Below are 23882 nucleotides of genomic sequence, written 5' to 3'. Positions count from 1 at the left end.
GAAACATGAATTTATAACCAGGTTGGTGCAGGGAGAGCTTGCTCAACTGTGCCTCAAGTCATTTAATGTCACTATAAGCTTTTTAGGAGTAGCAGATGTTGAGCTCTTTAATTCTGGTAGAATTAAGTGCAAAATAATGAGTCCCATCCCATCTCCCTTTAGAAAAATGAAAGGCGAGAGAGATGAAAAGTAAGGAGGAGGGAGACAGAGAAAAAAGTGGGAGGGAAAGAGAGGGCAAGAAAGACAAATAAAGAGATACACAAAATAGGAAGAGAGAGAGGGGTCGAGGTTAGGGAGGAAATTTCTGTTAATATATTTAGTCTTGAGTCAACTGTTCAGTATATTACAAGCTTATAATTATCTCTGATTACTATTTACAAAGTTACTTCTTTTATCACAATAAAATCAGGCAGATTTCAGATTTAATTACTTTCATGCATCTTCGCCATGATCTTCTCCATAGCAAGGATGTAAAGAGTATTTGTTGGAATAACACTCTTATATACCTGGAAAATACAAAATAATATATTAAAAATAGCTAAGAGCTATCCTCCAACAATCCTATGCAAAACTTATTGCACTAAGATTTTGAATTTGAAAAATCCCCAGATTATCTCGTGAAAACAGATTCCAATAAAAGTTCTCTGGAAGAAATAAAGGAACAGTAACAGTAAATGAGCTTAGCTTAGTAAAAATTCAATTTCAAGTTCTCCTATTTTAAAGGAGCTCCTAGGAATGATTGCGTGGGTTAAATGACGTTCCGAGGTATTTGATTTTATGTCTCCAATTTACCAATCTCCATAATAGTGAATCCTCAGAAACTTTGGAACCATTGTTTTACGTCAAAAGTATTTTACCCGTCTTAATTTTGGAAAGAAAAAGTTTGGCTTGATACCTCACTCGATTATATGGAACCACCTTGTCACGTCCTATGGCTTAATGTAAGTTGACTCGAAACAAAAATTATACTTTTTTTCTTCTTCATATTTTAGGCAAGTTTTTACAGAATCTTCCACGGTTTGCGACTAGGGAAGAGGGCAGCTGGTAATAATTCGGAATAGTTCTAATTTGAACCGCCAATTTAATGAAGTTTCATTAACAAAGAACAACTGGAACGCGACCTCTCAAGAATTTCTGTATCAACCTGTTGCGTAAGCTATTGCACAACATCTGGATATAATGACCCACACATAACGTGCGAAGAACATTAAAATAAAAATATTTTCTTTTTGCCACTGGACTCATCTTTGGTCCATCTAGACATGAAGATCACAGGTTTTAAGTTTGTTTTTCGGTTGTTTCAATGTTATGAAGTTCATAGGGAAATACCACATTTTCGTAAGTGCTGCCATGTTGAACCGTGTAGGTTGGTCAGCAAAGCAAATTAGTTAAGTTGGAAACCACTTTTTGTTTGCAAAGTTCAAACATTAACAATTTGTTGATTCCCAAAGACATATACATCTTCAAGGGAAAGGTAAATCTGCTTAAGCAGTTTGGTACTATATGTGTTAGCTTATTTCTGCTAATTTATTCACTAACATTTTATTCTTTTTTCCTTTAGCCCACGCGACTACCAAACATTGTATAACTGGATATGGAGATATTTTTTTTCGTTAAAATTAATTAAAAATTTTCCGACATTTTTGAGGTATATAGGTAGTGTGAGCTTCCGCTTAACCAGTGCAAACAATCAGACGTAAATTTTACCACCCTACTAATAGCCTATGGGCTATTGCAGCCCATATGTAGCCCCTTGACAGTTTAAAATATTTTTCGTTTACTAATTATAAAAAGATGATAGCCTTTTATATTCGCACTTTTAAGTATATGAGGCTTGAAGTTTAATCCAAAGAAAAAGTTAAATTTTTCAGAAAGTCAACTTTCTTTTTCAGAAAACACACTAAGCCTGATTTTATTATCGAATATCTGGTTTACAACCAATAAAGTCACCGTATTTTATTATTTATATCAATGATTCTTAGAGGGGACACTGCAACCCTCTAGTGGGCACTGGAGCAACTCAGGGGTGGTGGTGATGGCCCTGGGTGCATTATGGTGATGGCAATACTGGATCACAGATTTGTTGCAAATTTCTTTTTATTAGGTGGGTCTATTTATGCACGGGAAAACAAAGTCCTTTACCGAGTCATGAAGTTCCAAAGGTATTTCACAAAAAAAAAAAAAAAAAAAAAAAAAAAAAAAAAAAAAAAAAAAGCTAACTCAAGTTCCAGGAGTTCTAAATTCATAAAATATGAGCTTTGTATGAGCAAATATAGTGTGGGGTAGATTTAAGTGCGAAAATACCTTTTTTATATTTGGTTCTGTATATCTGACGCTGCAAAATAGTTCATACTCCTCTGAAGATACGTGGCTTGTGTTGCATGAAGAAACGCGTTTTATAAAATAGAAGCTTTTGGGGTACCGTCTGATTATAGTAGATGATTTTCATGCATATACTTCCAATTTATTAGAGGTAAAAACTGTTTTTTTTCAGATGAGAATTGCAATGAGCTAAAATTGCAGTGACTGAAAATAGAACCAAGTACAACTGGACTATATGCAGAACATAGGTTAGTTCTCCTCAATAAGATGATTTATAATTTTTAAACATGTTATTGTATTACCTTTCTAATCTGGGTCCAACGAAGTGTTTCATTATTTCAAAAATTAATTGCGCGGAATTTGCACTTTTCTTTACTGCAATCCATAAAAACGGTAGATACATTAATCTAATGGTCCTATGTCAAATTTAAATTCTTGGTCAACCTGCCTGAGACTCTAGGGAGGCGTGCCTTTCCAAAAATAACACACAAGTACTTGTCCAATAAGAGTCATATTTACCCGTCCCATTTAAACATTTTTGCCTCTCAATTACTCGGACTATCCGCATTGGCTTTTTTCTACAATTAGCCATGTCTTGATGCCTGCTGTAAAATACTTGATTTTCAATTTAATACCTTTCTATTTAATTGCTATTAAAATTTGAAACGACTTAATTTTCAGGGAGTACTGAGTAAAAAAAAAAAAAATCTGGAAAGGGGGTGATTGGCAATAACTTGGGAGACATTAATCAATATTTTCTACATTCTCTACCTACATCAGATAGAGAATCTATACTTATTCTCTGCACATATTTCATTATCTATACCAGATAAGGTGAAGATTGTCTTAAACCTGAAAATCATTAATCAATATTATCTATACATCTACCAGATATACTATGCACATATAGTCTTGGTATCCTGGATATTACATATTTTGTTATCTATACCAGATAATGTAATAAAAACCTGAGAATTGACCTGAAAATAAAAGATCTCTTTAATCTGAATTCTATACCTATATCAAATATCGAATCTATACCTATTCTCCGCACACATTTCGTTATCTTTATCAGATAACGTGAAGCTTAGTTTAGACCTGAAAACCACTAATCTATATTACCTACGTTCTTTACTTATCCCAGATGTAGAATATACACGTACTCTCTACACATATTTTATTATATATTCCAGATGATGTTCAACTTTATCTTAGACCAGAAAATTAAGGACGCCCAAGGAATATCCTAGCTTAAGGTTTGCATAAAAAAGCCTATATACGGCACCTTATGACTTTAATTCTAACGAACAAAACATTCATAATTGGGAACATAAAATTTTAACCAGTGGTCAAAACTGATGGTTTTGACAGCTTTGGCCAGTGGTCAAAACTGATGGTTTTGACAGTTTTGGCCAGTGGTCAAAACTGATGTTTTTGACAGCTTTGGCCAGTGATCAAAACTGATGGTTTTGACAGCTTTGGCCAGTGATCAAAACTGATGGTTTTGACAGCTTTGGCCAGTGGTCAAAACTGATGGTTTTGACAGCTTTAGCCAGTGGTCAAAACTGATGGTTTTGACAGCTCTGGCCAGTGGTCAAAACTGATGGTTTTTTCAGCTTTGGCCAGTGATCAAAACTGATGATTTTGACAGCTTTGGCCGGTGATCAAAACCGGAGCATGATGGTTTTACCAGTTGAAAAGTAAATCGAACGTCAAAAGAATGGAAATAAAATAATAGATAGGACTGAATAAAAAACTTAACAAAAATTAGAGTGAGGACCCAAACAAAGCCTCTAAAGGTCTAAAGACTTGACGCAATTGCACCATAGTGGAAATTGAATTTATTGATTCTATTGTTACAAAATGGTGTTTCTAGAAGTTTCATTTAACCATCAACTTTACATAGATTTGAAAGGAATGAATTGAAAAGGAGGCAATAGCTATCTAAAACTAGAGTTTTATTAAAATAGCAAAATTATATTGATTGCGAGGAACATACTTAAACTGATATAAAATTTCCTCCCTTAAATTTAGAGAGTCCATTATGCATAACTAAAAGTAAAAAGATGGCTTCAAAGATTACTTAGCTGTTAAATTTCAGTGCATTTCAAGAATAAAAAATTTACAAAAAACAGTGCCACATTAAAACTAAAAAATAAACTGAATGTTATGAATATATTTAAACTAAAAAAAACTTTTTTTTCGCTGAATTTCAACTAGTATTTAAATATTTTAAAATATAAAAGTAATAAAAAAGAAACGAATCTCAAAATATGTCCCGTTTTCAGTAAAGAAAATAATACCAACCTTCAGAAGATAGTTGGGGAGGGGGGGGGGGGGTGATTCAGCCTCATTATGATAATTTCTGTGCATTTAGTTTCGATTTCCTCAATCAAAATAATTTCAGTTCGTTTTAATCTTGGCTCCATGTAAAATTAATTTTTCTTCATTTCAAGTTGAAAATTAGTAATTACTTCTCTATTTTTCTGTTCAAAGTGAAGAGCTGCTCTCACGAATAGTAACTTAAACTCTAAAACATAAATTTAAACAATCCAATTTTTATATGCATAGAACAGACAATGCAGTTTTTCTTAACTGATGAAAATTTTTGCCTTTTTTACAGAAGAACAAACATGCATGGAAATAAATATTTACAGTTAAACGCCCAGTCTTTTTTTTAATATTTGTGTAATGCCATTTTTTAGACCGATATCGGTTATTCAATTAACATTTTTCTAAGAAAAATGTTTTTTTTTTCAGTAATTAAGTTTAAAGCCCCTAAAATAAACAGTTTGCCCAAGGTCTAGAAGTGCATTGTATATGTTTCATCACACTTTAAAAGGCTCTTGGCCACAAAAATATTACAGTAAGAAACATTTAACATTTCTATTTTACCAAACAATTACAACAAATTCACTGTGGAATAATTAAAAAATAAAATTATTATTTTGTAAGCCAATAATTAGATTATCAACTTATTTTCAGCATCAAATTTTTATTTCATAAATCATTATCTGATAATTAAATAAATCGACAACTTATGCAGTTGATAGCTGTTTGCTAATCAAATAATTTGATATCATAATTATTTTACTATAAATATGATATCGTTATTTCATAAAATCGGAATGTATAGAAATTTTTAGCCTATCTATTTTGAGGCTAACAGGCATAACATTTGTTACAATTTATGACACAGACATTCCCCTCGAAGTAGATATAGTAGCAAGTATTTTTTTCTACCAGGGGCACCAATTCACAAAATGTAGGGGCGACAAGGAATTTTTTTCTTTCTTTTTTTTTAATGCAGAAAAAAACAAAATGTTTCACAATCTAGGGGTTGGGTAAACTCTTTGTTCTTTTTAAAGAAAAACCCCAAAAAGTTGTTGTTTTTTTTAATCAAAATTTAGATAGTTGGGGGGTTGCTTCAGCCTCATTATGATAATTTCTGTGCATTTAGTTTCGATTTCCTCAATCAAAATCAAAATAATTACTTCTCTATTTTTCTGTTCAAAGTGAAGAGCTGCTCTCACGAATAGTAACTTAAATTCTAAAACATAAATTTGAACAATCCAATTTTTATATCCATAGAACAGAAAATTCAGTTTTCCTAAACTGATGAAAATTTTTGCTTTTTTTTTACAGAAGAACAAACATGCATGGAAATAAATATTTACAGTTAAACGCCCAGTCTTTTTTTTTAATGTTTGCGTAATGCTATTTTTTAGACCGATATCGGTTATTCAATTAACATTTTTCTAAGAAATTTTTTTTCTTCCAGTAATTAAGTTTAAAGCCCCTAAAATAAACAGTTTGCCCAAGGTCTAGAAATGCATTGTATATGTTTCATCACACTTTAAAAAGGCCTTTGGCCTCAAAAATATTACAGTAAGAAACATTTAACATTTCTATTTTACCAAACAATTATAACAAACTCATTGTGAAATAATTAAAAAATAAAATTATTATTTTGTTAGCCAATAATTAGATTATCCACTTATTTTCAGCATCAAATTTTTATTTCATAAATCATTATCTGATAATTAAATAAAAGTTGATAGCTGTTTGCTAATCAAATAATTTCATATTATAATTATTTTACTATAAATATGATATCGTTATTTCATAAAATCGGAAAGTATAGAAATTTTTAGCATATCTATTTTGAGGCTAACAGGCATAACATTTGTTACAATTTATGACACAGACATTCTCCTCGAAGTAGATATAGTAGCAAGTAGTATTTTCTACCAGGGGCACCAATTCACAAAATGTAGGGGCGATGAGGAATTTTTTTCTTTCTTTTTTTTTAATGCAGAAAAAAACAAAATGTTTCACAATCTAGGGGTTGGGTAAATTCATTTTTCTTTTTAAAAGAAAAACCCCAAAAAGTTGTTGTTTTTTTTTCTTCAAAATTTAGATAGTTGGGGGAGGGGTGCTTCAGGTTGCAGAAAATAGTTGGGGGGTTGCTTCAGCCTCATTATGATAATTTATGTGCATTTAGTTTCGATTTCCTCAATCAAAATAATTTCAGTTCGTTTTAATCTTGGCTCCATGTAAAATTAATTTTTCTTCATTTCAAGTTGAAAATTAGTAATTACTTCTCTATTTTTCTGTTCAAAGTGAAGAGCTGCTCTCACGAATAGTAACTTAAACTCTAAAACATAAATTTAAATAATCCAATTTTTATATCCATAGAACAGAAAATTCAGTTTTTTAAACTGATGAAAAATTTTGCTTTTTTTTACAGAAGAACAAACATGCATGGAAATAAATATTTACAGTTGAACGCCCAGTCTTTTTTTCTAATATTTGTGTAATGTCATTTTTTAGACCGATATCGGTTATTCAATTAACATTTTTCTAAGAAAAATCTTCTTTTTTTTTCCAGTAATTAAGTTTAATGCCCCTAAAATAAACAGTTTGCCCAAGGTCTAGAAACGCATTGTATATGTTTCATCACACTTTAAAAGGCTTTTGGCCTCAAAAATATTACAGTAAGAAACATTTAAAGTTTCTATTTTACCAAACAATTACAACAAATTCATTGTGAAATAATTAAAAAATAAAATTACTATTTTGTAAGCCAATAATTAGATTATCAACTTATTTTCAGCATCAAATATTTATTTCATAAATCATTATCTGATAATTAAATAAAACGACAACTTAGACAGTTGATAGCTGTTTGCTAATCAAATAATTTGATATCATAATTATTTTACTATAAATATGATATCGTTATTTCATAAAATCAGAATGTATAGAAATTTTTAACATATCTATTTTGAGGCTAACAGGCATAACATTTGTTACAATTTATGACACAGACATTCTCCTCGAAGTAGATATAGTAGCAAGTAGTATTTTCTATCAGGGTATAAATTCATAAAATGTAGGGGCGATGAGGATTTTTTTTTTCTTTCTTTTTTTTTACTCCAGAAAAAAAACAAAAATGTTTCATAATCTAGGGGTTGGGTAAATTCTTTCTTCTTTTTAAAGAAAAACCCCGAAAAGATGTTGATTTTTTTTTCAAAATTTATCCCCCTGCGTTCTACTTGATTTAAAAACAAGAAAAAGAACCTTTAAAGCTTCAAGTAAATCGAATAACGAGGCACGAGGTAGGATACGACGATTCAAATGAGATGCACAGGCTTCTTTATAGGCTGCAGTTTGCTCAGCTGCTTCTTCTACCATTCTGATAGATGGTCCTAAGCAACTGTCATTACCACTGGATTCGACGATACTCACAACAGACCTAGAAAAAAGCTACGTTAAAAATTTTCACGCGTTTTTGTGGACACTAGATAGGGAAAAAACGATGGATAATAAGCAATTTTTTTTCATTTCAAATAAAATCAAAGGACTCGCTTAAAATATGAATTAGTTCAATCACAGAGAAACAGAGCGCTTAGTCGTAGAATCTCGTGGCTCAAACCCTTTTCGATCTGTTTACTGGCTCCAAAGACAATTACAACAGCTAAATTTTTTGGTCAAAGCAGGCTTCAAAAACTCAACTGTCATAGTTCTGGGTTTCCCAGAACTATGAGAGTTCGAAGCCTGTTATCAACCCTCACCCCAGCAGTTTATCTTATATCCCAAACGAATCACATACTATATCCTGTATACCAAACTTATATCCCACCATTATTACCACTGGAAAATACCCAGAAAACAACCCCAGTTGTTACCAACTTCAGCCTTTCAATCCAAGACAAACAACCATAATTTTTTTTTACTCCACCTTTTGTCTATCACACTCAAACAATCAATCAATATCTTTATTACCCAAAAAAACATACAAGGGTTCAATATGGAGTAGATGAGAAGACAAAAAAAAGAAAGAAGAACACATTCACAAAGAACCCAAAATAAATTAGATTGTGTCCAATGGGCAAAATAAATTAATGGAACACATTTTGGTCAAATTGCCAATAAAAGTACTGGTGGATCAACCTTAGCTAGGTGGTTCTGAAACAATTGAACACTTTACCCGTCCACCCCTGATGCCTTGAAAACAATGTTCCAAGAAGAAATTTGTCTTCAGGAAGAAATGATACCGACATGTTTCAAATACTTAATAAAGACGGTCTCAAAATACTCTGTTTCTGATTAAAACTAACTGTATTCTCTAACTGCTATAACAAAGTCAACGTTGTTGCTTTATAAAAAAAAGAAGAAAAAAACACAAAAAAGAACATGCCCACCAAAACACAAAAGAAATCGTTGGTTTCCAATATTTTTGATGGAAAGAATAATTTTGATTCAAGAAACAAATTTGTATTAGCCTCAAACGCATTGCAGACATCAATTTACTTGGCACACGTGATTAATTCTCCTCTCGAATTTTGAATGTGCTGTAAGATATTTGCTTACAAGTCACTCCACGTTATAGAGAGGAAAAAGTTTTGCTGCCTCAAATGCAAATCAGAAAGCAACAGTGCCAAAAATGGCCGTAGTTTAACAGCCAATTATAATCATTTCAACACATAAAATCTATAGATGACAGATTGCGCAAAGATAGCCCTTGTCGGGAAGCCGTCAAAGGGCAGACAAAAAGCAGGTCGTCCCCAAATGGGGCGGGAGGATGTTGTAACAAAAGATTTAAGGGAACCAGAACCTTCTTGGGAGGTCTGAACACGTGAAGACGAAAAGATGAGGTTGTGTAACGAAAAGACTGATCAGGTGGACAGCTTCACTTACCATGGTAGTATTATTAGTAAAGACAGTGGGAGCAGTGAAGATGTTAAAAGTAGAATAGCCAAGGCTCAGGGTGTTTTTTCACAAAAATGTTTGTAAGAATAGGAAGATAAGTCTGTAAACCAAGATTAAAATATTGGAAGCTACAGTGATGACAGTGGTCAAATATGGCTGTGAAGCATGGGCGCTCCGAAAAGTGGACGTAGATTTGCTAGATGTTTTCCGGAGAAATTGCCTACGGAGTGTTCTGGGTACCCGGCTGACTGACCGTATTTTAAACAGTAGGCTGAGCGCAAAAGTGTGGTTCAATTTCGTTATCTTTGGCTATAGTGAGAGAAAGGTTGAGGTGGTTAGGGCATGTTGTGCGGATGAAGGATGACAGATTGCCGAAGATTGTCCTTTTCGGCCAACCGTCTAGGGCTAAACGGAAAGCAGGTCGTCCGCGAATGGAATGAGATGATTTCGAATGGGACTTTACCTAGATATCATTTCTAGTACGGAATGTAAATACACAGAATATGTGAAATATTCAGTATCTGAAGCGCCGCGAACTAGAGGCCACAGCAATGACAGTTGTCAAGTATGGCTCTGAAGCGTAGGTGCTTAAAAAGTTGATGGAGAAAGATTACAAACGAATTGTCTATAGTTTTAGCTACTCCTTTACCGCCTCATTTTGATTAATCGTACTATCAAGAGCTAGGGCTGTAAAAACCTTGGCTTTTCCTAACCCCGATGTTGAAAATGGTGCATACTAGAACTGGTGCCAGTATTAAGATTTCCACTCTAACCTAGAAACAGAACTCAAAGAAGCAAAAGCTTTGCTGAAAAGCTTCTGATATAAACTAGAAGACTCCACTTCAACTCCCACACTGTAAGTTATAGCTCAAAGTCAAGCAAAGACCATTATTTTGGGGGCTGGGCAGAAATTACTGGCAATTTCAAAAATTTTATGATATTCACCAATCGGGCTAGAATTCCGCATTTTCTGCAAAACACCTTCTGTTTTGAAATAGCTCGTATAATTTGCTTATTACAATTTTCAACCGACTTATAACTGTTTATACTGATTGAGCTTCTAATGTGAGGTTTCCTACCTGGTCCTGGTTGTTTATGATGATTGAGCTTTTATTGTGAATTTTCTACCTGCTTGTGATTGTTTATACTGATTAAGCTTTAATCGTGAGCTTTTCCACCTTCCTGTCATTGTTTATAATGATTGAGCATCTATTGGGAGCTGTACGACCAAATTATTGTTTCTTATAATGATTGAACACCTTTAGGGAACTTTTCTACCCGCTTACGATTGTTTTTACTGATTGAGCTTCTAGTGTGAGATTTCCTACCTGCTTATGATCACTATAATAATTGAGCTTTCACTGTGAGCTTGTCTACCTGTTTATGACTATTTATACTGATAGACTTTTAATCGTGAGCTTTTCTGCCTTCCTATGATTGTTTATATTAAATTAGCATCTATTGTGAGCTGTACGACCAAATTATTGTTTTTTACAATGATTGAACACCTATAGGGAACTTTTCTGCCTGCTTAAGATTGTTTATACTGATTGAGCTTCTAGTATGAGATTTTCTACCTACTTATGATCGCTATAATAATTGAGCTGTCATTGTGAGCTGGTCTACCTGTTTGTGACTATTTATACTGATTGAACTTTAATCGTGAGCTTTTCTGGCGTCGTATCATTGTTTATAATGATTGAGCACGTATTGTGAGCTGTACGACCAAATTATTGTTTCTTATAATGATTGAACACCTATAGGGAACTTTTCTGCCTGCTAAAGATTATTTATACTGATTGAGCTTCTAGTATGAGATTTTCTACCTGCTTATGATCGCTATAATAATTGAACTGTCGTTGTGAGCTAGTCTACCTGTTTATGACTATTTATACTGATTGAGCTTTAATCGTGAGCTTTTCTGGCGTCCTATGATTGTTTATAATGATTGAGCATGTATTGTGAGCTGTACGACAAAATTATTGTTTCTTATAATGATTAAATAAAAAAAACAATTTTTTTAAACTGAAAGTAAGGAGCGACATTAAAACTTAAAACGAACAGAAATTATTCCGTACATGAAAGGGGCTGTCCCCTCCTCAACGCCTCGCTCTTTATTCCGTTTATGAAAGGGCTGTCCCCTCCTCAACGCCTCGCTCTTTACGCTAAAGTTTGACTGTCTCACAATTTTTTTTTTAAAACAATAAAAAACTTTAGCGTAAAGAGCGAGGCGTTGAGGAGGGGACAGCCCCTTTCATATACGGAATAAAGAGCGAGGCGTTGAGGAGGGACAGCCCCTTTCATGTAGGGAATAATTTCTGTTCGTTTTAATGTCGCTCCTTACTTTCAGTTTAAAAACTTGTTTTTCTTATTTAATTTCTGATCGTTTTTTAGTTAATGCAGCTTTTATTAGCATAAAAATTTTACTTTTCTTTTGCTAAATGAATGTTTTTACAAATTAACTTACGTAACTAACTTCTATATTCGTGTATTTTTCTTCTGGCAAAAATTCAAAGTTGCATATTTTTGCAGATATGAGCTTGAAACCTATGTAATAGGGTTTTCTGATACGCTGAATCTGACGTTGTGATTTTCATTAAAATTCTTCCACTTGTAGGGGATGTTTCCCCCTCTTTAAAAAATCGAGTAAATTTCCTCAGGCTTGTTGCCTTTGATGAGTAATACTAAACTTAATAAAATTTATATATTTAGAATCAGCATTATAAACACATTCCTTTGATACATTTATTGACATCAAAATTCCGTTTTAAAAGTTTCGATTACTATTGAGCCGTATCGCTTGTTTTTTTATTGTTTTTTTTTATTACGTATATGTTATTACGTATATGAGGGGGTTCTGCCCTTAGTCAATACCAAGCTCTTTACGTTAAAAGTTAAAAAAAATTTGATTCACAAACCCCTGAATCACAAAGGCCGTTTAATTAGAATAGATAGCTCTTTTGAAAGCACTAAAAAAAACTGTAGCTTAAAGAGCGAGGTATTGACTTGGAGGAGAACCCCTCACATACGTTATAATTTCTGTTCATTTTAAGTTCTAATATTCCTTCTTACATTTCATTTGAAAAAACTTGGTTTTTTTTTTATTTAATTTCTGATCGTTTTTTAAATAATGCTTGGAAATCCGGCGCCCCCTTCATAGAAATGTCCCTTGTCCCAAAGAAACATCCTCCACGGACATATTCTCCAGATTACCTCCCTGCTCGAGCCCCCCCTCCAGACACAATCCTACCTGAAAATGGTTGTATACTTCCCAATAACCAATCAATAATGCTGGCAAGTCCGGCGCCCCCTTCATGGCGATTTTCCTTCCCCCCTGAAAACTTCCTTCATGAACAGATCCTCCAACATAACCCCCGCCCCACCCATCCCTCCCACTAGCAGAAAAAAAACCTCCTGAAAACTTCTGTATACTTCCGAATAACCAATACTATATGTTAACATTGGGTAAAGTTCATATCTTTTAGCCCTCCCTCTGGGTACTTCGGGGGATTAAGTCATCCCAAAAGACATATTTATCAAATTTTCGACCATGCTGAACAAAATGGCTATCTCAAAATTTTGATCGGGTGACTTTGGTAAAAAAATAAGCGTGGGAGGGGCCTTGTTGCCCTCATTTTTTTTGTTTAACTTTATATTGGAACTTTAACTTTCTTTTGAGTGTAAATTTAGCCATCAACATTTATTCAATGCAAAAGTTTTCTTATCGTACCACCATTTGAAAAAACAAAAAAAAAAAAAAACAAACAAACAAACAAATAAACACGCATCCGTGATCTTTCTTCTGGCAAAAAATGGAAAATTCCACATTTTTGTAGATAGGAGCTTGAAACCTCTACAGTAGGGTTCTCTGATACGCTGAATATGATGGTGTGATTTTCATTAAGGTTCTATAACTTTTAGGGGGTCTTTCCCCCTTTTTTTGAAAATCAGCCAAATTTTCTCAGGCGCGTAACTTTTGATGGGTAGCTCTAAACTTGATGAAAGTTATATATTTGAAATCAGCATTGAAATCTGATTCTTTTGATATATCTATTGGCATCAAAAACCCGTTTTCTAGAGTTTCGGTTACCATTGAGCCGGGTCGCTCCTTACTTACAGTTCGTTACCACGAACTGTTTGATAGAACCCCGATAGGGAACTTTTCTACCTGCTTACGATTGTTTATACGGATTGAGCTTCTAATGTAAGATTTTCTACATGCTTACGATTGCTATAATAATTGAACTTTCATTGTGAGCTTGTCTACCTATTTATGACTGTTTATACTGATTGAGCATCTATTGTGAGCTGTAAGACCAAATTATTGTTTCTTATAAAGATTGACACCTATAGGGAACTTTTTTACCTGCTTAAGATTGTTTATATTGATTAAGCTTCTAGTGTGAGATTTTCTACCTGCTTATGATTGCTATAATAATTGAGCTTTCATTGTTAGCTTGTCTACCTGTTTATGAATATTTATACTGATAGAGCTTTAATCGTGAGCTTTTCTGCCTTCCTATGATTGTTTATAATCATTGAGCATCTATTGTGAGCTGTACGACTAAATTATTGTTTCTTATAATGATTGAGCTTCTAGTGTGAGATTTTCTACCTGTTTATGATCGCTATAATAATTGAGCTGTCATTGTGAGCTAGTCTACCTGTTTATGACTATTTATACTGATTGAGCTTTAATCGTGAGCTTTTCTGCCTTCCTATGATTGTTTATAATGATTGAGCATCTATTGTCAGTTGTACGACCAAATTATTGTTTCTTATAATGATTGAACACCTATAGGGAACTTTTCTACCTGCTTAAGATTGTTTGTATTGATTAAGCTTCTAGTGTGAGATGTTCTACCTGCTTATGGTCGCTATAATAATTGACTGTCATTGTGAGCTTTTCGGCCTTCCTATGATTGTTTATAATGATTGAGCATCTATTGTGAGCTGTATGACCAAATTATTGTTTCTTATAATGATTGAACACCTATAGGGAACTTTTCTACCTGCTTAAGATTGTTTATATTGATTTAGCTTCTAGTGTGAGATTTTCAACATGCTTATGATTGCTATAATAATTGAGCTTTCATTGTGAGCTTGTCTACCTATTTATGACTGTTTATACTGATTGAGCATCTATTGCGAGCTGTAAGACCAAATTATTGTTTCTTATAATGATTGAACACTTATAGGGAACTTTTCTACCTGCTTAAGATTGTTTATATTGATTGAGCTTCTAGTGTGAGATGTTCTACCTGCTTATGATCTCTATAATAATTGCCTGTCATTGTGAGCTTTTCGGCCTATTTATGACTGTTTATACTGATTGAGCATCTATTGCGAGCTGTAAGACCAAATTATTGTTTCTTATAATGATTGAACACCTATAGGGAACTTTTCGACCTGCTTAAGAGTGATTATATTGATTAAGCTTTTAGTGTGAGATGTTCTACCTGCTTATGGTCGCTATACTAATTGACTGTCATTGTGAGCTTTTCGGCCTTCCTCTGATTGTTTATAATGATTGAGCATCTATTGTGAGCTGTATGACCAAATTATTGTTTCTTATAATGATTGAACACCTATAGGGAACTTTTCTACCTGCTTAAGATTGTTTATATTGATTGAGCTTCTAGTGTGAGATGTTCTACATGCTTATGATCGCTATAATAATTGAGCTTTCATTGTGAGCTTGTCTACCTATTTATGACTGTTTAGAATGATCGAGCATCTATTGCAAGCTGTAAGACCAAATTATTGTTTCTTATAATGATTGAACACCTATAGGGAACTTTTCTACCTGCTTAAGATTGTTTATATTGATTGAGCTTTTAGTGTGAGATGTTCTACCTGCTTATGATTGCTATAATAATTGAGCTTTCATTGTGAGCTTTTCGGCCTTCCTATGATTGTTTATAATGATTGAGCATCTATTGTGAGCAGTATGACCAAATTATTGTTTCTTATAATGATTGAACCCCTATAGGGAACTTTTCTACCTGCTTAAGATTGTTTATATTGATTGAGCTTCTAGTGTGAGATGTTCTACCTGCTTATGATCGCTATAATAATTGACTGTCATTGTGAGCTTTTCGGCCTTCCTATGAGTGTTTATAATGATTGAGCATCTATTGTGAGCTGTATGACCAAATTATTGTTTCTTATAATGATTGAACACCTATAGGGAACTTTTCTACCTGCTTAAGATTGTTTATATTGATTGAGCTTCTAGTGTGAGATGTTCTACCTGCTTATAATCGCTATAATAATTGACTGTCATTTTGAGCTTTTCGGCCTATTTATGACTGTTTATACTGATTGAGCATCTATTGCGAGCTGTAAGACCAAATTATTGTTTCTTATAATGATTGAACACCTATAGGGAACTTTTCTACCTGCTTAAGATTGTTTATATTGATTGAGCTTTTAGTGTGAGATGTTCTACCTGCTTATGATCGCTATAATAATTGACTGTCATTGTGAGCTTTTCGGCCTTCCTATGATTGTTTATAATGATTGAGCATCTATTGTGAGCTGTATGACCAAATTATTGTTTCTTATAATGATTGAACACCTATAGGGAACTTTTCTACCTGCTTAAGATTGTTTATATTGATTTAGCTTCTAGTGTGAGATTTTCTACATGCTTATGATTACTATAATAATTGAGCTTTCATTGTGAGCTTGTCTACCTATTTATGACTGTTTATACTGATTGAGCATCTATTGCAAGCTGTAAGACCAAATTATTGTTTCTTATAATGATTGAACACCTATAGTGAACTTTTCTACCTGCTTAAGATTGTTTATATTGATTGAGCTTCTAGTGTGAGATTTTCTACCTGCTTATGGTCGCTATAATAATTGACTGTCATTGTGAGCTTTTCTGCCTTCCTCTGATTGTTTATAATGATTGAGCATCTATTGTGAGCTGTATGACCAAATTATTGTTTCTTATAATGATTGAACACCTATAGGGAACTTTTCTACCTGCTTAAGATTGTTTATATTGATTTAGCTTCTAGTGTGAGATTTTCTACATGCTTATGATTGCTATAATAATTGAGCTTATATTGTGAGCTTGTCTACCTATTTATGACTGTTTATACTGATTGAGCATCTATTGCGAGCTGTAAGACCAAATTATTGTTTCTTATAATGATTGAACACCTATAGGGAACTTTTCTACCTGCTTAAGATTGTTTATATTGATTGAGCTTCTAGTGTGAGATTTTCTACCTGCTTATGGTCGCTATAATAATTGACTGTCATTGTGAGCTTTTCTGCCTTCCTATGATTGTTTATAATGATTGAGCATCTATTGTGAGCTGTATGACCAAATTATTGTTTCTTATAATGATTGAACACCTATAGGGAACTTTTCTACCTGCTTAAGATTGTTTATATTGATTTAGCTTCTAGTGTGAGATTTTCAACATGCTTATGATTACTATAATAATTGAGCTTTCATTGTGAGCTTGTCTACCTATTTATGACTGTTTATACTGATTGAGGCATCTATTGCGAGCTGTAAGACCAAATTATTGTTTCTTATAATGATTGAACACCTATAGGGAACTTTTCTACCTGCTTAAGATTGTTTATATTGATTTAGCTTCTAGTGTGAGATTTTCTACATGCTTATGATTACTATAATAATTGAGCTTTCATTGTGAGCTTGTCTACCTATTTATGACTGTTTATACTGATTGAGCATCTATTGCGAGCTGTAAGACAAAATTATTGTTTCTTATAATGATTGAACACTTTTAGGGAACTTTTCTACCCGCTTACGATTGTTTTTACTGATTGAGCTTCTAGTGTGAGATTTTCTACCTGCTTATGATCGCTAAAATAATTGACTGTCATTGTGAGCTTTTCTGCCTTCCTATGATTGTTTATAATCATTGAGCATCTATTTTGAGCTGATTAACCTACTTATGATTTTCTACCTACTTATGATCGCTAAAATAATTGAGCTGTCATTGTGAGCTTGTCTACCTGCTTATGACTATTTATACTGATAGAGCTTTAATCGTGAGCTTTTCTGCCTTCCTGTGATTGTTTATAATGATTGAGCATCTATTGTGAGCTGTAACGACCAAATTATTGTTTCTTATAATGATTGAACACTTTTAGGGAACTTTTCTACCTGCTTACGATTGTTTTTACTGATTGAGCTTCTAGTGTGAGATTTTCTACCTGCTTATGATCGCTAAAATAATTGAGCTGTCATTGTGAGCTTGTCTAAATGTTTATGACTATTTATACTGATAGAGCTTTAATCGTGAGCTTTTCTGCCTTCCTATGATTGTTTATAATCATTGAGCATCTATTGTGAGCTGATTAACCTACTTATGATTTTCTACCTACTTATGATCGCTAAAATAATTGAGCTGTCATTGTGAGCTTGTCTACCTGCTTATGTATATTTATACTGATAGAGCTTTAATCGTGAGCTTTTCTGCCTTCCTGTGATTGTTTATAATGATTGAGCATCTATTGTGAGCTGTAACGACCAAATTATTGTTTCTTATAATGATTGAACACCTATAGGGAACTTTTCTACCTGCTTAAGATTGTTTATATTGATTGAGCTTCTAGTGTGAGATTTTCTACCTGCTTATGATCGCTATAATAATTGAGCTGTCATTGTGAGCTTGTCTACCTGTTTATGACTATTTATACTGATTGAGCTTCAATCGTGAGCTTTTCTACCTTCCTATGATTGTTTGAAATGATTGAGCATCTATTGTGAGCTGTACGACCAAATTATTGTTTCTTATAATGATTGAACACCTATAGGGAACTTTTCTATCTGCTTAAGATTGTTTATATTGATTGAGCTTCTAGTATGAGATTTTCTACCAGCTTCTGATCGCTAAAATAATTGAGCTGTCATTGTGAGCTTGTCTACCTGTTTATGACTATTTATACTGATAGAGCTTTAATCGCGAGCTTTTCTGCCTTCCTATGATTGTTTATAATGATTGAGCATCTATTGTGAGCTGTACGACCAAATTATTGTTTCTTATAATGATTGAACACCTATAGGGAACTTTTCTACCTGCTTAAGATTGTTTATATTGATTGAGCTTCTAGTGTGAGATTTTCTACCTACTTATGATCGCTATAATAATTTAGCTGTCATTGTGAGCTTGTCTACCTGTTTATGACTATTTATGCTGATAGAGCTTTAATCGTGAGCTTTTCTGCCTTCCTATGATTGTTTATAATGATTGAGCATCTATTGTGAGCTGTACGACCAAATTATTGTTTCTTATAATGATTGAACACCTATAGGTAACTTTTCTACCTGCTTAAGATTGTTTATATTGATTGAGCTTCTAGTGTGAGATTTTCTACCTGCTTATGATCGCTATAATAATTGAGCTGTCATTGTGAGCTTGTCTACCTGTTTATGACTATTTATACTGATAGAGCTTTAATCGTGAGCTTTTCTGCCTTCCTATGATTGTTTATAATGATTGAGCATCTATTGTGAGCTGTACAACCAAATTATTGTTTCTTATAATGATTGAACACCCATAGGGAACTTTTCTACCTGCTTAAGATTGTTTATATTGATTGAGCTTCTAGTGTGAGATTTTCTACCTACTTATGATCGCTAAAATAATTGAGCTGTCATTGTGAGCTTGTCTACCTGCTTATGACTATTTATACTGATAGAGCTTTAATCGTGAGCTTTTCTGCCTTCCTGTGATTGTTTATAATGATTGAGCATCTATTGTGAGCTGTAACGACCAAATTATTGTTTCTTATAATGATTGAACACCTATAGGGAACTTTTCTACCTGCTTAAGATTGTTTATATTGATTGAGCTTCTAGTGTGAGATTTTCTACCTGCTTATGATCGCTATAATAATTGAGCTGTCATTGTGAGCTTGTCTACCTGTTTATGACTATTTATACTGATTGAGCTTCAATCGTGAGCTTTTCTACCTTCCTATGATTGTTTGAAATGATTGAGCATCTATTGTGAGCTGTAAGACCAAATTATTGTTTCTTATAATGATTGAACACCCATAGGGAACTTTTCTACCTGCTTAAGATTGTTTATATTGATTAAGCTTCTAGTATGAGATTTTCTACCTGCTTATGATCGCTATAATAATTGAGCTCTCATTGTGAGCTTGTCTACCTGTTTATGGCTATTTATACTGATAGAGCTTTAATCGTGAGCTTTTCTGCCTTCCTATGATTGTTTATAATGATTGAGCATCTATTGTGAGCTGTACGACCAAATTATTGTTTCTTATAATGATTGAGCTTCTAGTGTGAGATTTTCTACCTGCTTATGATCGCTATAATAATTGACTGTCATTGTGAGCTAGTCTACCTGTTTATGACTATTTATACTGATTGAGCATCTATTGTGAGCTGTATGATCATATTACTGTTTCTTATAATGATTGAACACCTATAGGGAACTTCTCTACCTGCTTAAGATTGTATATATTGATTGAGCTTCTAGTGTGAGATTTTCTACCTGCTTATGATCGCTATAATAATTGGGCTGTCATTGAGCTAGTCTACCTGTTTATGACTATTTATACTGATTGAGCTTTAATCGTGAGCTTTTCTGCCTTCCTATGATTGTTTATAATCATTGAGCATCTATTGCGAGCTGTACGACCAAATTATTGTTTCTTATAATGATTGAACACCTATACGGAACTTTTCTACCTGCTTAAGATTGTTTATATTGATTAAGCTTCTAGTATGAGATTTTCTACCTGCTTATGATTGTTTATATTGATTCTATACTGATTGAGCTTTTAGTGTGAGATTTTCTACCTGATTATGATCGCTATAATAACTGAGCTTTCAGTGTGAGCTTGTCTACTTGTTTTAACTATTTATACTGATTGAACTTTAATTGTGAGCTTTTCTACCTTCTTATGATTGTTTATAAGGATTGACCATCTATTGCGAGCTGTACGACCAAATTATTGTTTCTGGTAGTGATTGAACACATGTTGGGAACTTTTCTACCTGCTTACGATTGTTTATACTAATTGAGCTTCTATTGTGATACTATTATGAGCTTTATAATCTTGAAACTCACAAAAGTTTTAAGAGATCTCCCTGCCCTTAAATTCATATTAAAAAATCAACGGACATGGACCAGATATCCTGCTTGAAAAGACTCAATTAAAAAAGTTGTGAGCTTAGTAATTCCTACAAAATAAAGCACCATAGAAGCATGATATAAACGCAAGTGGTCATAAACCCTGGCTGTGAGTTAAGCACAAGTATGTCCCTATCAACACCAGAATGTCCCTATCCAAGGCGTAAACTAAAACATACATAAAATTTAAAATATTTACATAGATTTGACACATTCCTGGCTAAAACCTTGTACTAAATTTGGTACAATTCTGGCGAAAACCTTGTAATAAATTTGGCACATTTCTGGCGAAAACCTTGTACTAAATTTGACAAATTTCTGGCCCCCCCGAAAATATTTCTGTTGTCACAATTCTGAATCATGTATGAAGAGTACCTTACACTTCAGAGTTCCTGAATATACCGCATTAGTTGATAGATTTGAGAAAAAGTTTAGCTAGCTTTTTTTCAATATATTGATCGATTATTTATTATTATGTGATAATTTATATTGATATGTGATAATTATAATTTTTTTTACACAAGAAAAGCATTCTACACCATGACGGTCAAGTACATGGCAATCAATCAGTACAGACTGCAATCAGGGTTGCCTCGAAAATACCACATTAGCTCACTGATTTGAGAACAAGTTTAGATAAATTTTTAAAAATATGGTTTTAAGTTATTTATTATTATATAATTATTTAGTCATATTATTTGATTTTTAGTGAGAAATAAGAGCCGAGTTCAAATCATAGAAATTTGTTTGTTTGTTTTTTGTACATAAAAAAACATTGCATACCATGACGGTCCAGTGGGCTACAGGGCATATTATGGTCCTCTGCAATCGGGACTGTCTCAAAAGAAAAAAACTTATCCCCCCTCACAAAAAAACTGAACACCAAAATATAACTAACACCTAAAACTAACACCAAACCTTTTAAGGTCACATGGAGTTCGGGCTAAAATAAATATTTCATAGAGGAAAAAGAATTACCTATTGCTTAAAGGCACGCTCCATGTATTTTGCAACCACGGATCAGGTACGTCTAGACCAAAAGAATGAACTGTCTCGCTTTGACCCAATTGAAAACCATGCCTTCGTTTACTGATGACACTCAAGATATTTTTTATGAATCCCTAAAGTAGATAGTAATTTTTTTTTATAATTAAACTAACACCTAAAATTTAAATAAAACAAGATTTTTCCTTATTACTCTTTTCGGCAAGAGGCCAAAATTTCGATGGACTAAGAAATACAAAGATATATACATATGAAATACGAAATATATCTAAAACTATGATTAAAAGTTATCCCTCCATCAGATGAATTATCGAAGCACGTTCCATAGAGAGTAAAACCTATAAGGGCAGCACGTCAAAACAAAATGCGGCCTGACTGCCTTAAACAAAGTAAACCCCAGCAAGAACCCCTAAAAATGAGCTTTATCCGACGACCCATCGATACCTGTCCAAATAAGAAAACATCACCATACACTATCAATAAACCTTTGTTTTGCATTTATTTATTTTTACAGATGTTCAGTAAAATTTCAACTGAACACCTGTTCAGTTGTAAAATGCATTTCTGGGTGTGCTTAGTTATTTTGAGCGTGCAATTAATTAAGTTATTATTTTTTCCTTCTTAAATAGGGTGAGGAGAGAAGCAAAGGGAGACGTGTGAAGGCCCATTCACAATGAAAGTTTAATAATGCCGATTTTTAGCTAGCGCTAACTTCAGCCAATCAGATTTTTCATCGAATTTTCTGATTGGCTGAAAAATTCTGGTTGGCTCAAATTGGCACTAGTTAAAAATCTTGGTATTAGTAAAATCTTATTGTGAATGAGTCTTAAGTCACGTTTTCTAATAAACCAAGAATGATCTAATAAAACTTAATTATGTAGGCTATTGATATACGAAATAAAATCTATTTTTTCCCCATTTATTGATCCAGTCACTGTAAGTTCTCTAGTTACTTGGAAAATGAAGAAAAAGACTTATAAAAACTAATATAAGTCACGAAATCAATCCCGAATTTTTAACCTATAACGTCGGAGCAGTTCTATTATCTCCGCTTTTTTTTTAATTTTTTGGGAAACTGTTCAAAAAAGACAAAAAAGATTTCGTATTGCTCAAAATTGTAGCAAAACAACACACAACATGACCATGCAACTTCTTCAACAAAAAAATAGCTCCAGTTGTCAATAAAGCACTGAAATGTCAATATCAACCCATCAAATACCTACCAAGGTGAGTAAAAACATCAAATTTTGATATATCCACAATTCAAGGCATCCCCCAAAGTATACAAAGCTGTTTCATAGTTTTGCTTTTCTGAGTGACTCATCTTCTCCTACCCCCAACTAACCAAGAACAATTTTTTATAGGGGTTCTGGCTCCAATATTTATGTATGTATGTAAAGGTCGTAAGACACAGGAAGAATCTATACACAATCTGAATTTATTACTACCTTAAAATACCGATACTATTACACGACCGATATTATGAAATAGCAAAAAAAGAAAAAAAAAATTACATGAACCGCTTTGTGAAGGATATGAACTGCCTGTTCATCCGTCCCATTTAAGTCCCAATCGAATGAATGTACGAGTATTCTTCCCTGAAGTAAAACCACATCAGGAATTCGAAATTCATTGGCACACAAAAGTGATTTAGGTTTTTCTTGGCCATGAGGAATGAGATCTACATTCAGTGACATCGTAGCAGGGGGTTTAATCTTGGTAACTTGGCACTAAAAAGCAAAAAGTATCAAAATAAAAAGTTTCATTGCAAGTTCGGAGCAAAAGAAAAAGCACACCAACCAAATGAAAACTCAATGACTTGGCTTAGATGAAGTGAAGGTCATTTGTAGTTTGTATTTGGGGCACAATTTTCTACTTCCTTTAGCTCATAGTAAAACTAATTTTAGCCAATAATATAGAATCGTTAAAGTTTTAAATTTTTATTTTACGGCTGATTTTTTTTTGTTTTTTTTTTAGTACTTATTTTTATCTATGCAAATGAACTCGCATTATCTTAATGGTCTGTATAAATTGATTATTTTGTTGTAAACGATATTGCACTACCTCTTGCTGCGAAGTATTAAACCTTTAAAATGTTTAAAAATTTTAGGGGAATAAGATTTTTTTCTTTAGTGAAAATTGAATTATTAAGAGAGAAAACACGTGAAATTTACCACATCT

The 23882-nt window shown here is 33.2% G+C and overlaps 1 protein-coding gene across 2 annotated transcripts in view; it reads right to left on the bottom strand.

Annotated features, from left to right (window-relative positions):
• Window positions 1-327: 327 nt before the first annotated feature.
• LOC148955074 (transcriptional adapter 1-like) overlaps window positions 328-23882 on the bottom strand; it is a 46767-nt gene continuing 23212 nt past the window's right edge. For both annotated transcript variants that reach the window (XM_089108047.1, XM_089108048.1), the window contains 4 exons: window positions 23216-23431; window positions 21675-21817; window positions 7906-8080; window positions 328-506 (listed from right to left, as the gene is read on the bottom strand). In XM_089108047.1, coding sequence (XP_088964173.1) covers window positions 423-506; window positions 7906-8080; window positions 21675-21817; window positions 23216-23431 — 618 coding nt within the window. In that variant the 3' untranslated portion in view covers window positions 328-422. The remainder of the gene's footprint in view (window positions 507-7905; window positions 8081-21674; window positions 21818-23215; window positions 23432-23882) is intronic.

This window comes from Artemia sp. Qi Xiang Cuo, chromosome 2 (genome assembly GCF_049724085.1).
Source record: "Artemia sp. Qi Xiang Cuo chromosome 2, ASM4972408v1, whole genome shotgun sequence".
NCBI classification, from domain to species: Eukaryota; Metazoa; Arthropoda; class Branchiopoda; order Anostraca; family Artemiidae; genus Artemia; species Artemia sp. Qi Xiang Cuo.
This window is presented reverse-complemented; position numbering and strand designations above follow the sequence as displayed.